Source organism: Monodelphis domestica, chromosome 2 (genome assembly GCF_027887165.1).
Source record: "Monodelphis domestica isolate mMonDom1 chromosome 2, mMonDom1.pri, whole genome shotgun sequence".
In the NCBI taxonomy this organism is placed as follows: Eukaryota; Metazoa; Chordata; class Mammalia; order Didelphimorphia; family Didelphidae; genus Monodelphis; species Monodelphis domestica.
The window spans coordinates 526,302,847-526,317,729 of record NC_077228.1 but is presented as its reverse complement, the minus strand read 5'-3'; the positions used below and the strand labels follow the sequence as shown (position 1 = coordinate 526,317,729).

Sequence of the window (14,883 nt, the reverse complement as noted above, 5' to 3'; positions counted from 1 at the left end):
CCAGACACTAGGTCCCTTTGTGGGGGGAGAGGGCTGGCATTTCTTGTATGCTAGAGTCTTCACAGGCATTACTAGGGTGCTTCCTGAGATCTGAAGAGCCCCATGATTGCGTGCGATGGCTCATCTTTACCATCATGTCCATGGCATTCTTGTTTTAGGGCCGGAGCCTCAAAGCAGGGATATTACAGAATGGATGGAGGAGGAAACACCTCTGAAACTGAGCTTGAGAGTAGGCCTACAAGGGGCTTTTTCCTGATGTAGGGGTGCCTCTATAAGCTTGTCGCTCAGTGGGGTGGAGAGACTTCAGCACCAGCATCCCTGAATCCATGACTGTTCCCCCTCCTTTTATACCTCAGCTGTGCTAAATACAATCAATTAGCAACACCTTAGGCTCAAGTGAGTTGTGGCTCACCATAAAACATAACCCAATCTGGGCACTAGCCTGGGAAGACCAGTGAGGAAGCAGGAGGAGCTGGCCGAGCCACGGGGCCTGTCCCTGAGGTGCTCTCTGTCCTGTCAGTCACTTGGTCCAGGGTATCTGTGGTCCTCCTTACCTGCAGATAGGTAGACAGCCACGAATTGCTCCTTCCCAAGGATACTGACAATGCTGGTGGAGAAGCTCCACAACACATACATGTTTGCCATCATGTGGAACAAGGAGAAGTGGCTGAAGGTAGACAGCAGCATGGGGGAACATAGGGCTTCTGCAAGAGAAAGAAGCCTGTGTCATGGCCTGGCCTCAGAAGACAGACTCCTCACTGTGATGAGGCTAGATAGGCTGAGAACAAAGCACAGAATAAGACAGACACTGCCATGGATCAGGGCCTGTTTCCCATGGCATCTGGGCACGATTCTCTTACCAACTGTCCCATAATCCGGGAAAGGGCCAAGAGCAGGCAGGCCTGGAAGGGAAGCCCAAAGGTATGAAGTCTGGTTGCTATCTGGGAGCACCCCTGGAAGAACACCTCTCCATCCCCACTCTTCCCAGGGCCTGGGGTAGGGGTGGGGGGCTGGCTTGAGAATAACCCTGATGAAGCCAATCCCTAGTGTTCCTTTCAGTCAATCATCCCACAAAGCATAAGCACCTGCTATGTGCTCCACATTTTGCCAAGCACCAGGGACACAAATACAAGGAATCTCCTGGCTATTTTAGAAAGATGCTGATGACTGGGCGGTCTTAGTAAAAAACAGGAAGTGTTGTGTACTGTTAAGTAGCCAACAGCATCATACATTTAGCCACAATGAAAAAGACAGAACTGTGATTCTTGGGCACATTAGGCTTTCCTTGAATGTTTCTTCCTGGAGTGGAAACCATCTAGCTTGGGTCTGCTGAGGCCCCAGCAGCAGGATCTGAACTCTGCCAGATCCTACCAAGATGGTACAACTTCATGCTGGCCTAATGAAGGGCACGTGTTGGTCATTCAAGGCCCAACCAGGTAGGGGCTCACTGCTAGGCAGGAGATGAAACTTTGGGCCATAGCAGCTCATGAAGACCCTCCCTTGGGGCTGAGAGTTCTTTTGCTCAGCTGTTTCCTGGCTGGGGATGAGGTAGGAAATGGCCCCAGGTGACAGCCTCAGGGCAGGATGGCCACACCTGGGAATCCAGGATCTTGGGGAACATGGGTACTAGGTTACTTGACATGGACCTCATGTCTCTCCTTTATGCTGCTCCTCCCTACCCCCCAATATAGCTGTTGGGCCCAGCAGGACTTACTGGAGGCTGGACTGGATGTAAAGTACTTGATCATTGACCTCTGGAGGGAAGGTACTCGCCATAAACAGAAAACAAAGACGTTTGCAGCTATGATTCCTACAAACACAGGAGATGAAAGTGGAATTTAGGGAATTCAAAATTAGCCAGAAACATTTGGCTGAGGATTCCAGATGTGACAAATTTTTCTGGGGAGCTTATGTAACAATGGCAAAGGGGGTGAGTAAAGGCTCAAGCAGCAGAAGAAGGGGAAGCCAGAAAGGCAATGGGCTAACCCTCACCTCACACTGACCAGCACTGCATTCTTTTTTTTGTAAACCCTTATCTTCCAACATGGAATGAATACTAAGCATGAGTTCCAAGGTAGAAGAGCAGTAAGGGCTACACAATGGCAATTAAATGCCTTGTCCAGGATCACACATAATTGGAAAATGTCTGAGGGTGAATTTGAACCTAGGACCTCATCTCCAAGTCTGGCGCTCTATCCACTGAGCCACCTAGCTGCCTCTAGCACTGTATTGCTTAGAGTAGTCCCATAACTCTTATTCACAATAAACCCATTCCACTTAGAAGAGACTGGAGATGCAAGCTCATAAAGTTAGGGGATTTCTCCCAATGAAGAACTTTTGTTTCTAACACACTCTGTTAGATACTACTAGATACATTGGTGAGGGAATTTTCCAAAGAAAGGTCTTTATCTCTAGAAGAAAACATTTCAGTCAAATCATCCCAAATTTCAAGCCCGACTGGTCTTATTATAAGAGCATACACCCACGCTTTCTTTCCTCAGCAAGGCAAAAATTTACAAAACAAAACGAATGATATCCATTACTGCAACAAAACAAGTGTGCTGTTTTGGGAAAGCTGGGAAGGGCGTGGATTTCTACAAGTATTTTCAAAAGGCTAATTGCCAATAATATGCTGTCCAGAGTCTGCAGGAAGAGGGGATGCCCAGCCCCGTACTTTCCTTTGTCCTCAAGGGTTCCTGTGAAAGCACAGGAAAAATCAGTTCTACACTTGGGATGGTTCAAACATCTGCAAACACATATGATTTCCCAAGAACTTGTGGGCAATCCCAAAGAACTCTGAAATTGGCTCAGAAATTCTGTGTCAGCCCTAGATTCATCTGGTAGTGAATTTGTGGCTTGTGTGTACGTTGATGTTGTCTTTCTGTGGTCAAGCCTTCTGAGTTCATATTGGTCTGATCGGCCATAGTCAGACACACACAATGGTTTGAGGCTATTTTGGTTCTCCAAGTACAAAGGACAACCATCTTTCTGCCAAGAGCTTACTTATCTTATGTTAAGTTGGATTATAAAACTGTCCTAACTAAGAATTTGGTCAAGAATTAAGAGGATTTTTTCCCCCCTTGAGAAGTATATGCTTAATATAAATCCATGAATTTTGACATATGAATGAATCATTTTAAAACAGTATTCCCTCAGAAAGTATTTTTTTTTAAACCCATACCTTCTGTCTTGGAATCAATACTGTGTATTGGCTCCAAGGAAGAGTGGTAAGGGCTAGGCAATGGGGGTCAAGTGACTTGCCCAGGGTCACACAGCTGGGAAGTGTCTGAGGCTAGATTTGAACCTAGGACCTCCCATCTCTAGGCCTGACTCTCAATCCACTGAGCTACCCAGCTGCCCTCAGTAAATATTTTTTGAAAAATGAATGACATGTAATACAATTAGTATGTTTTCATTTGTCTCATAAGTTCCTTAACACGAAGGCACCCACCCATTTTTGGTCTCCGTGTTAGAGACACAAGGCCGATACCATCTGCTACTTCCCTGCCTCTCTCCAAGAAAGGTGTGGAGACATGACTTTCATTTTACATTCTGAATTTCTTGGAAAAGGGTGGCCACTGTTCCTTTGTGACAATTAAGATGACCCAATGACTGCCAAAAATAAAATGGTGAAGGTGACGTTTGAATATAATGTCTGAAAAAGGGCTATACATTGTCAAGGCTAGAGAGCTTGAACAAGGCCAAGTATATAGATTTCAATTCTTTCTATAATGCTGTAAAAAATAGACTCGAATACAGGACTACAATCCCCACAAGCCTTTGCTCCACTTCCCCAGAATGCCTTGTAATCTCACCTGGGCCGAGATTGAGAAGTATTTAAGCTGATTCAAAGGCTTTTGAGGGCTCTTGGCTCTTTTTGGACTTGTGTTTTGGAGCAGGCGGTCTCTTGCGTGATGTGAGGTTATTTTGTCTAGGCCTCTGGCCTAGGCACATGTTTCTTACTTGTATATTCTTTAATCTTTAACCTTTAATAAACCTCTAAAAAATATAATACTCCTTGCAGAGAGAAACTAATTTCTACCTGCCTCAGTCTCCACATATTCCTAAATTCTAATCATTACAGTTGGCAACCTAATGAGGAAAAAAGAACTTTCAATCTTCTGATTTCTTTTCTGATCTTAAATTCAGTTTTAATATCTAGTACCTAGAAAAAAAAATTTTTTTTGAGCCATATCTCTCTGGCCAAGGTTTTCTACCCTCGCAAAGCTGCTACAGGCTCCGGACCTGCTGCCCACCCCACCTGGCTCAGCCCCGCCCCTTCCTGCCTGCAGCCTGCAGCCCTGATCATTCTCACCTGGTACCTGGTCCCGGCCTTGCCCACCCCGCAGCCGCTCCAGCTCCTGCTCCTGGCCTCTCACTGGCCCGCTGCCTGCCTATTTCTGTGCCCCAGACCCACGAGCACAACCCCAGTTGGCTCATCACCCAGATCCTTGGAGCAGATAGCTCAGGACTCATTGTGACCAGCTGGTAACAGTATTGGCCACGTGGGTGGAGGGGAGAGGGAAAGGAGACTGGGGAATTTTCCCTTAGGCTAAGCCTCCATGTGGCTGGGGGTATTGGCCACAGGGATATCAGAGAGGGGAAAGAGAGAAAAGACTAGAGAGAAGAAACAGATCTTTTCAAACAGAAACCTAAAAAGCAATGGGTTTAAAAGGATTTTTGACTCTTATGGCAATTTCATCGATTTTACCTGCCTGTCAGGGAGCAGACTCAGCCCAAAGATTCAACTTTAACTTTGGGGAGGAAAATGGGTGGCCCAGCGACCTGGAAGCCAGGCCCAGAGCCGGGAGGTCTCTAGTTAAAATCTGGCCTCTGATGCTTCCCAGCTGTGGGGCCCTGGACGGATCCCTTGAACCCCATAGCCTAGCCTTTACTACTCTACCTTCGGACAATAGACATTTAAATGGATAATTAAAAACAAACAAACAAACAAACAAAAAAAACCCAAGGAACTTTGAAGAGACTAAAGGCTATATTCTAAGGCATTTCAGACTCCAATGGTTTATAAAAAAATCTCTGTATTCTATTGCATTTTTTGTTTAAGGTTTAACTTTGTGATTTTAAGTTCATATATTACTGGATTCAATATTATTCTGCTTGAACTGAAGGTTGATTGAATTTATTTTGAATGTACTGAGTTTTAAAATTCTGTTGTTTTCCCCCTATAACTGTGTTGAACAAATATTATTGTGAATAAGCCCATATATGAAAAAAAACAGCTTTTTTCTATTTTGCCGAGGATAGATGGACTTCAGAACTGGTTATAACTGTATTAACAACCTTGGAAAATTTAATGTGCTAAATACCTCAAATGATTTGATTTTAAGGGTTTTTTAAATATGATTTTTGGAATTTTTTTTAACAATCTGGTTATTTTTGCCTGCCTCTACCACAAGGTAAGGCCCATTACAGTAGCTGAAGTGAAATGTATTTTATAACCCCCAACGTTCCCACATGTGAATGGAAGTTGGGCAGTTAATCTCAGGGCATTTGTATCCCTATAAGCCTCCAAGAAAAAGGAGCACCCCTTTATTTATGCTCTTCAGCTCACTACTTTACTTCTACCAGAATGATATATAGATTTCTTGATTATGTTCTTAACCCAAGATGAGTTTTACTTTGTTTAAAAAAATATGTTTAAATACCAAGGTTGAAAGATTGCTCTGTTTGTAAAAATTGTGACAAATGTCCATCAATTCATAGGTTTTAAAAATGTCATACAGCAACTTATGTGAAATATGAAAGTGTGTTTGTTTGCTATTGTAATTAATTGGGCTATTGAGAATTTTGGGGATTTTGATATCTACATATTTTTACTACTGTATTTTTAAAGATGGAAAAATTGTTAACCTTGTTCAATTCATTTGCCTTCTCCTCACAGTGATCATGGCCAGATACAAAGAAGAAATGGATCTCATTTTTTGGTGAGAAAGCCTTGTATTTTATATTTTCTTAACTGACACAGAGTGTCAATGGTTATAAGCTATGTTTTTGAAATTTTTAAAGCTCTTTTATTATTATATTTTTCTTGCATGTGCAATATACTTTTTCAGTTTTTTTATTATTTTTTCTCTCCTTTTTATATTTGAAGCACATGTCACCAGCATTAAGATTTTCTTTAACCTTTTGATTTTTAAGTTTAAGATACATTTGCTAATACATGCCCTAAAAGGCTTGTGACTATAAAAATGATGCCACTAATTATTTAAATAAATTATGGGACTTTGCTTAATGATTCTGTCTGATTCTAGGACAAGAGATACACACAAGAGCCATTTCATAGGGCCAAAGAAAGGCCAATCTAGGATGGATTGATGCACTTCTAGGCCAATACAAAGGTCTTGAAACTAGTGTGAAGACTCGAGGTTACTATGTTTAATATGTGTTAAGACATAGGCTTTCCTTGTGCCCACACTCACCCTGAAGATACTCACAGATGAGTATCCCCAAAACCTTGGCTCCTACGTGGCTTCTATAATCTGGTCCCTTTCTTTTCTGCCTCTCATAGTGTGGTACCTTTCTGTAGTCCTGGCAACGACTGGGTAAATGCATCATTACTTAGATCATTTTGATTGGGCCCTGATTGAAGGACCTGTTATAGATTTATTTTTCTTCTACTCGAAATTTTTACACATAAGACTTTGATAGTCTATATTTTCATCCAGAAATTTTTCTTTCCTTTTGATTTTTCTGATGTCTTTTTAATATCTCTTGCCAATTGATTCATATACCTCATACCTCAGCCATGCATCCCTAAGTGATCCCCTTTTTTTTTATATCACCCTCTTAACGGGGGGAATGTAAAAAAAATATCATTATTTAAATTGCAAAGTTTAAATTCCTTTTGAGAAGAATTTTAGGTAAAGAAGATGCTACTTCCCTGAATTCAGAAACTGAACTGTTGGAGAAGCCTCCAGACCACGAACTGCACAAAAATGAACTTTGGGTGTGGTTAATGGACATTTATTTGCATGCATACTTTCATGCCAAAGGGGACTGCCCCCTAACTGGCTTTCTGTCAATGCGTCCAGTAATTATTGGTTTTATTCTTTTCTTTCTCTTATCCTCAAATTATTGTAATCTTTAAATTGATTATGTTTTCATGATCCTTTGGAAAAAAATTAATTTTTTTGCAAACGATCAAAGGGGGAAATGTAAAAAATAGACTCGAATACAGGACTACAATCCCCACAAGCCTTTGCTCCACTTCCCCAGAATGCCTTGTAATCTCACCTGGGCCGAGATCGAGAAGGTATTTAAGCTGATTCAAAGGCTTTTGAGGGCTCTTGGCTCTTTTTGGACTTGTGTTTTGGAGCAGGCGGTCTCTTGCGTGATGTGAGGTTATTTTGTCTAGGCCTCTGGCCTAGGCACATGTTTCTTACTTGTATATTCTTTAATCTTTAACCTTTAATAAACCTCTAAAAAATATAATACTCCTTGCAGAGAGAAACTAATTTCTACCTGCCTCAGTCTCCACATATTCCTAAATTCTAATCATTACAATGCCCACTGGAAGAAATCAAGCCGTTCTTCTCACAAGTAGTTCCAACCTCAATAAATAGGAATTATTTAAAATGTTTGCTTTTCCATGAAGCATTAGTGTAGAATCTTTCACTACTGAGGTTCTATTTTAGGAGGACTCACAGCTTTAAGAACTTTAAGAAATGTCAGCTTTAAAGTCAAAAAGGCTAAGCTTTGGAGCCCTTTTGGGTAAAGGTCTAGAGCCCTATCAGCTCTTCTCAAAACACAAAAGGAACAGGCAAATAGAATGAACTCCAAAAGAAGAAATGCCCTTAACTTGCTCAAGGGAAATAATCCAGGTGCCTGTTATCCAAAAGGAAGGAATCTTGACTTTTCCAAAGGTTGTTGAGATTTACAGATCCTTATCACTGGATGCTAAAATTATGACATCCAAAGGAAAAGCAAGTCTTTTGAAATAAGAATGGTATATGTTACTTAAGTACGGGAATATGAAAATATGGAAAAAATGGTGCTTTGCTAAAAAAAAGGAAGGACTCTAAAATGAATAGACTGGGCTCAGAGATAGGGAAGGTCCCTTTCCAAGGCTAATGTTCTTTGATCTTCAAGTGTAGGCCAAGATACCTGAAATTCCAAACTAGGAGACAGGGCTAGCCAGGCCAAAGTATTATTTGACCTCTGGTTCTAAACTCAGATAATAACAATATTCTGAAAATTCATACTCGGGAACCAGAAAGCCAAACCAGAAAAGAAAGCAAATTCCTTCTAAGACTTTACAACTAAAACCTTCCAGAGAACAATTTAAATAAATGGAACTTTTGAAGTCCAGGATCCTTATCTGAGCCAATGGGAAAGTTACTCTATTAGCCAACCCAATTAAGGGTAATTAAATTCAATTTTGGAAATAAAGAATTCAGCAGCATACACTGAGGTTCCTGTGAAAACGCAATGGAAGGAAGCAGCTACCCGTTAAAATATAAAGCAGATTCCACCGCTGTATGATTTGCTCCTTGAAAGACAACATGCCAAAGCAACTACTAACTTTCATGCATGGAAAGTGTGAGCCTAAACCACTAGAACCAGAAAGATGACTTTAGTAATAAGGAGAATCTAAGCTGGTGCCAAAGGGCACAATGAGGAAGGGGTTTTCGTCATCTCTCTAAATGCCACACTGGATAACCAGCCACTAGGGAGTGGGAATTATTAGTACTCAAGTATTAGTAAAGGCTTTCAAAGCCCTTTCTTACCTTCAGTCATTAGTTAAGCCCATAGTATCTCAACGGGGAAGCTAAAAATTAATATATGAACAAAGAAGACTACAACTAAAAGGGAATCAAAAGGCCACTGAGTCTGATCCCTATGAGACCCAGGGAAGAGAAATTTTCCCATGTCACAAAGCTAGTCTCTTATGCAGAAAATTGGAGCAAAAGCCCCTGAGAGAGCAATTATGGATTTTCATTTAAATGAACTGATTTGCATGAATGAAGTGTGCCACCCTGCTTGAAGCAAGGATTTTAATCCTGCTCCTCAGTGACCACATTAGTTAAGAGAAGAATTCTGCCCAGTTTACCAGGACAATATATTAAGTAGTTACTTGCAAAATGCTTTGAAAATACCCAGAGGTCCAGACTGAATTCTGATCTAGGAAAGAGCTATTAATGTTGGGTTTTTTTTGTGAATAAGTAGAATGGTTTTTGTCTGACCCAATGACTACAGATCAATACACAATAGCCTTTCCCTTCAGTCTAATCACCAAGATGGCATAGGCTGCTCAGTGTCAGGACCTCTTGCCTTTTCATCATGCCAAGAGATGTGTGCTGGTGATCAGGCATTCCCTGATGCTGGGTATGGAGAGTGCCTCTATATGCATGACACCACTCCTTAGGAGTTGTGTCTCTCTGTGACCTGCCAGAAAAACTACCAGGATGTGTCAGCTGGGTGAACCCCACCTACTTCTGGTAATTCATATGGTTGCAAAAAATGACACCCCCAAAACCCTGGAGCTATGGATAGGCCGGTCTGATATCATAAAGCCAGAAATTAATGGGGAAGGGTGGGGGTTGGTGCAGGTGGTATCTTCATCTTTGCTGCAGATAGACATTACAGACCTTACTAGGGAAAGAACAATACAAGAAGTGATGAGCAGGTTAATAAGATGATCCCATGGAAGGAGTTTAGATTTCTGGGCTCCTATCTTCAGATCTAAAAGCAGTGGGTGGTTCTCGGCCAGGGGCAGAGTACAGGGGTCAAGGACAGATTTGCCTAGAGACTTGTAGATCTAATTAAGAATCCATACAGACAACTGCTAAGCCTGACAAACCTACTCATTAGCACAGAGGACAGACAGCAGGTCTGACCAGCTAAAAAGAAAAGCAGAGGAGCTACCCAGTAATTGACAGGAGACAACAATCAGAAAGGGGGTTGAGACAATGTGCACAGTGCCAGATGTCTATAGGATAATACACAGAGCTGGGTTAAGAATATAAAACAGGGGGGCAGCTGGGTAGCTCAGTGGATTGAGAGCCAGGCCTAGAGACAGGAGGTCCTAGGTTCAAATCTGGCCTCAGACACTTCCCAGCTGTGTGACCCTGGGCAAGTCACTTCACCCCCATTGCCTAGCCCTTACCACTCTTCTCTCTTGGAACCAATGCCCAGTATTGATTCCAAGACAGAAGGTAAGGGTTTAAAAAAAAAAAGAATATAAAACAGATTTTACCAATCAGGTGGGAAATATGACAAAGATATTGCTGAAAGAAGCCAAATGACTGGATTCTGGCAATGAAAGCATTTATTTGTTTAAAAGAAGCAGGTGTAGGATTAAGAACCACATTTTAGGTTTAGTTAGGCAAATCTGACAGAGAATAGCAGTATGGAGCAGGACTAGCTATAGGCCTAGGGAGATGGAAAGTAGCACCACAGATGGTACCAAGTATCAAGGTAACAGGCACATGCTGAGGAAATCAACAGGTTTGGGAGAAAAGTCTGGTGAAGACCATTTGGATGAGGATCACAGGAGGAAGGAACCATGGACCTTCCAGGTTTGCACTGTTCACAAAGCCCACAAAAAGGCAGAACAAGGGACTTCCACTATTCCAAGAACTGTTGGGAGGTCTCTCTGTGTTAATATCACCAACTGCTAAATTCTTGACTTGGCTTTTTAATAACTCCAACTTGCAAAAGTAATGAAAGGGATAATTATTGGACCTACATCAAACTAAATACACAGGCCTCTGGATTTGTCAACTGAGAGATCATTAGTAGTTTTGCAGAGAGTTGTTTCAGGGCAATGCTAAGGCTGGAGCCAGACTAGGAGGGGTGAAGAGAAGAATCAGAGGAACGTGGAGGCACCTATTGCAGATGGTCTTTTTGATGAGTTTAGCTACAAAGAGCAGAAGAATGTGGAAGTTTTCCAAACTGGCAAATTCAGTGAATTATAACACTGGCATCTGAGAAAGTTAACACTACATTACTATTTATATATACTTAGAGGGGTCTGTAATCTTATCCATGTAAACAATTTCTTCTCTCAGTAAAGATGGCAGCCCACGAATGGCTTCTTGACCTGTAGGACAGCTGCCCATGCTTTCTCCTAGAATCTCTGGAGAGCATCTCTACACACTGCACTGCGATGCCTTTCTCTAGGGAAGGGTGTCTTTAGGTTTTTTGTGTCCTGGACTCCTTTGATATCAATCTAGTGAAGCCAGTGGCTGTATCCCTTCATATAGTCATGCTGTTAAATGCATAACTAGAATTACAAAAGAAGCCAGTTATGTTGAAATAGTTATCAAAACCTTAAAAAAAAAAAGTGAATGGACCCTAGATTAAGAACCCTTATTCTAGGTCTTTTAAATATGTTATAGCTATTAGGATAGCAAGAATTCAGTTTCCATTGCTTATTTCTCACCCACATCATGTAATAAAACTCACTTCTATCTTGTGGGCCCATTTTCTTGATGGTATCTCTTAGATAAGATTGTTGCATGTTAAATTGTGACTGGAAATAGCTAACCTTATCTTTTACTGCTTTCGTTTGCCTCCAAATTGATTGTGTTAAGGTTATTATATATGGGGAAAGTTTGTATAACAAAGAGGTTTTTATGCCAGAAAGTGGGTGTGGGATCATTGAAAATGCTCTGTAATATCCGAAGTGCAATTGGGCCTGCTTTCTTCTTCTTATTCTAGGCTCAGCCATTCATTCATCTGTTGTAGCACCTCAAAGATATATAATCATATTGTTTTAAATTTAATCAACAAAAAGCAAACATGTATGGGAAGTTCACAAACCACTTACTAAAATTGTTTACACCTCCAGAAGTGAATGACTGCCCCCTGAGCAGTGCTAAGCAAATTTAAAGACTGTACTTGGTCCCCATAAAGTGGAGGGACAGGAAGTAAATGTGGAAAAAGCACTATAAAAACCCTGAACTTCCTCTCCAAACTCACTTTCTCCTTCCGACTTGGCCTTGGAGGAGCCCTGGCTTGGGACCTCCATGTGGACTAGAATTCTGACTCTTGGACTGCTTCTGGTAAGACTGCTTTTGGATTCTCCCTTTGGAGCCATACTTGGGTGAGTGAAAAGCTGACTCTCTTCCTGGCTTCTGGAGAGATTAGTTTCCAGAGAGGCCTCCTTGACTTGGAGGAGGCCTTGTGGGTGAAACCCTTGCTTTATTCACCACTGGATCTTCTGGCTGAGCATCCTCTGGTGGAGGGTTCATGAGCCCTGCCTGGTTTGAGCTGGGCCAGAGTAAATATCTAGTGTGATAAGATAGATATCTTCTCTACCCTCTTTCTCATTTTTCTACTTTTACTTTTTCTACTTTTTTGTAAATAAACAGCTAAAAAGTCATTTTGATTTGAGTTATAAATTGACAACTACATTTCCCTTATATTTAGTCCAACCACAAATATAAGCCCTACAATATACAAATCCTAATCTGGATAACAGGTGGTTTTCATCCATGTAACTTCTGTCACTATGGATTGTTAAACCAATCTCCTGGTGACTCATGGATTCCACTGGAGAAGCTCGGTAACATCCTAGGGCAATGATGGTGAAACTTTTAGAGACTGAGTGCCCAAACTGCAACCTGTATGTGAGCCTCTCCACCCCCAGCTCCCTTACCTTACCCCAGACAAGGGGGTGAGGGGAAGAAAGCACTCCTTTTGGGCTGCTGGGTAGAGGGGTGAGTCATGTGAGAAATGTCCTCAGGCATGCATGGAGAGGAGGGGAGCAGCCTGCTCCAGCACAAATGCCATGGGTTTGTAACCACAGTCCTATGGCTTGATGCCCTCAATGTAAAATCTTAGGAGTCTGGGCTACTTTGCCATCTGAGGAAATCCTTCCTCTGTTTGGCTTCTGTATAGGATAAGGAAGACCACGACAATGTCAAAAGCCTTTGGCAAGCATGTATCCCCAATTTCTTTCCTTGATGTTAAAATTCAGTAGGGTAATGGAATGCAATTATCTCCATAGTCATGTTTGTATAAACTTAACATGTGCATGAAAGATGCCTTATTGGAGAAGAGTATTGTTTCCAGTCAAATGCATTTTTTGTAATCAATAGACACAATGAAATCTGGGAGTCTTGTCAGCTCTGAAGTCAACCCTGAGATTGTTAATATGTGGTTTGCTACAGAAAATTATTTGTAAAAGGAAGCACATTCCCTTCCCATCCTTTCCTCAAGGTTGTGTAAATCATTCAATCTCAAGGATTTTATAAAAATCAGGAAGCACACAGTGGTTACTGATGTTTTTGTTTGTTTGTTGATTGGGAGTGCTTTCTCCCTCCCCTTGTCTGGGGTAAGGTGAGGGGGGGTAGGGGTGAGGGGTGGAGAGGCTCACATGGAGGTCACAGTTTGGTCACTCAGTCTCTAAAAGGTTCACTCATCATTGCCCTAGGATGTTATTGAGCTTCTCCAGTGGAATCCATGAGTCACCAAGAGAGATTGGTTTATTCATACTGACAAATTTTGATTGCCGTTTTGGAATAATATTCTCATCTGAAATTTCTTTTTATTCTTTTGGCATTTTCCCTTCCCTGAGATATCTTGCAAATACCCTTAAGACTGTATAATTCTTCCAGTGTGAATTTGGTGGGATCCAACAGTTTTCTTCAACTTCATTTTTCAAGTGTCCTTTCTACTTCTCTGTAGAACCTGTTGGGAAGTGTGGTGTTAGGAATTGTTACTGAAGGAAAAAAATAGCCAATCTGTTCCACTGACAACTTGTGCTTGGGTAGCCACATTTATGAATGGTCTTTGCTCAGATTAATCTCAAATTGAGCTTGCTTTCTCCACTGCTTGTTATTGTTTTATAAAGCACTGACCAGTGGAAGGAACATTCCCACTGAGAAAGTTCAAGATTATGACAGAGGTGTGACACTGTTGCAATCCTGCTTTCCTCTCTAGTACATTCTTTAGAATACAAATTGTATTCTAAGTCATTCTTACTTGTGGTTGCCCTTTGTTTCCACTTAGAGAGGAAAACAAATATGAACTGCTTCCAGTGGCTTCTGGGCTCGTTTGGCCTCTAGGCTACAGGTACTATTTGATCGAAGCCAAAGCTTGACAATTAAGACCAAGCTGCTGCCCGCTTCCATGTCCCACTTTTGGCCAGGGTTTACTAGAATGGATTTATTTGGCTGAAGGTCTCACACTTACCCAGTTCTTTCTTATCCTTATCTTTCTTTCTAGTTTGGGGTTGTTCTGATTTCTGCCCTGACTCACAGCTTGGCCAAACACAGGTCTGGCTGGTTTGGACCAGACTCTCACATTAGTAATGTAGCAAGGTAATTGAGCAAGGCTGGCTGACAACCTTCAAACCAAGATTCCACAGAGCAAGGACTGGGTCAGCATTCTAAGGCAGCTGGAAAACTGGCAACTGATACTCTCTCTGGGAAGCAGACAGAGAGGTTGTGTGGAAGTGTCTCTATGAACCTACAGTCCCTGACAAAATGTCCAACACAATCACACAAGAAATACCTCTGGGGTCCAGATCTCCTTTCTCTAGGCTTGTATTGGTTGCTTGGTTGCACAGATCTTAGAGCTGCCATAGCCTTCACTTCCTTTATTTCACTGTCCCTAATTTTATTTTCTGCATCCCTCAATTTCTTTTTTAAATCCTTTATTACCGTGTCTTTTGTCATATTTATCATCATTGTCAATACACAAATATGTTGCCTTTGTCCTTAAGTCTTCTAGTCCCATTTCTTCCCAAACAGGGTAATTATTTCTAAAGAATGATTTAATTTTAGGGATTGCATTTCTTACAAATATCCTCTTAATGTGAGCTATTGTGCCTTCTTCTAACACATTCATGCCTAATAAAATTTCTGCTGCATCTGTGATTTTCTCAAGGAAATTTGTAGGTATCTCATTTGATTT

At 41.5% G+C, this 14,883-nt stretch overlaps 1 protein-coding gene across 2 annotated transcripts in view; it reads right to left on the bottom strand.

Moving 5' to 3' along the window:
• Window positions 1–14,883, bottom strand: part of PARL (presenilin associated rhomboid like) — a 46,487-nt gene that overhangs the window by 14,917 nt on the left and 16,687 nt on the right. The window contains exons 5-6 of one of the 2 annotated variants that reach the window (XM_001377839.3): window positions 1,715–1,810; window positions 555–704 (exon numbers count right to left, since the gene is read on the bottom strand). In XM_001377839.3, coding sequence (XP_001377876.1) covers window positions 555–704; window positions 1,715–1,810 — 246 coding nt within the window. The remainder of the gene's footprint in view (window positions 1–554; window positions 705–1,714; window positions 1,811–14,883) is intronic. The other variant, XM_007485960.2, reaches the window with a different exon arrangement.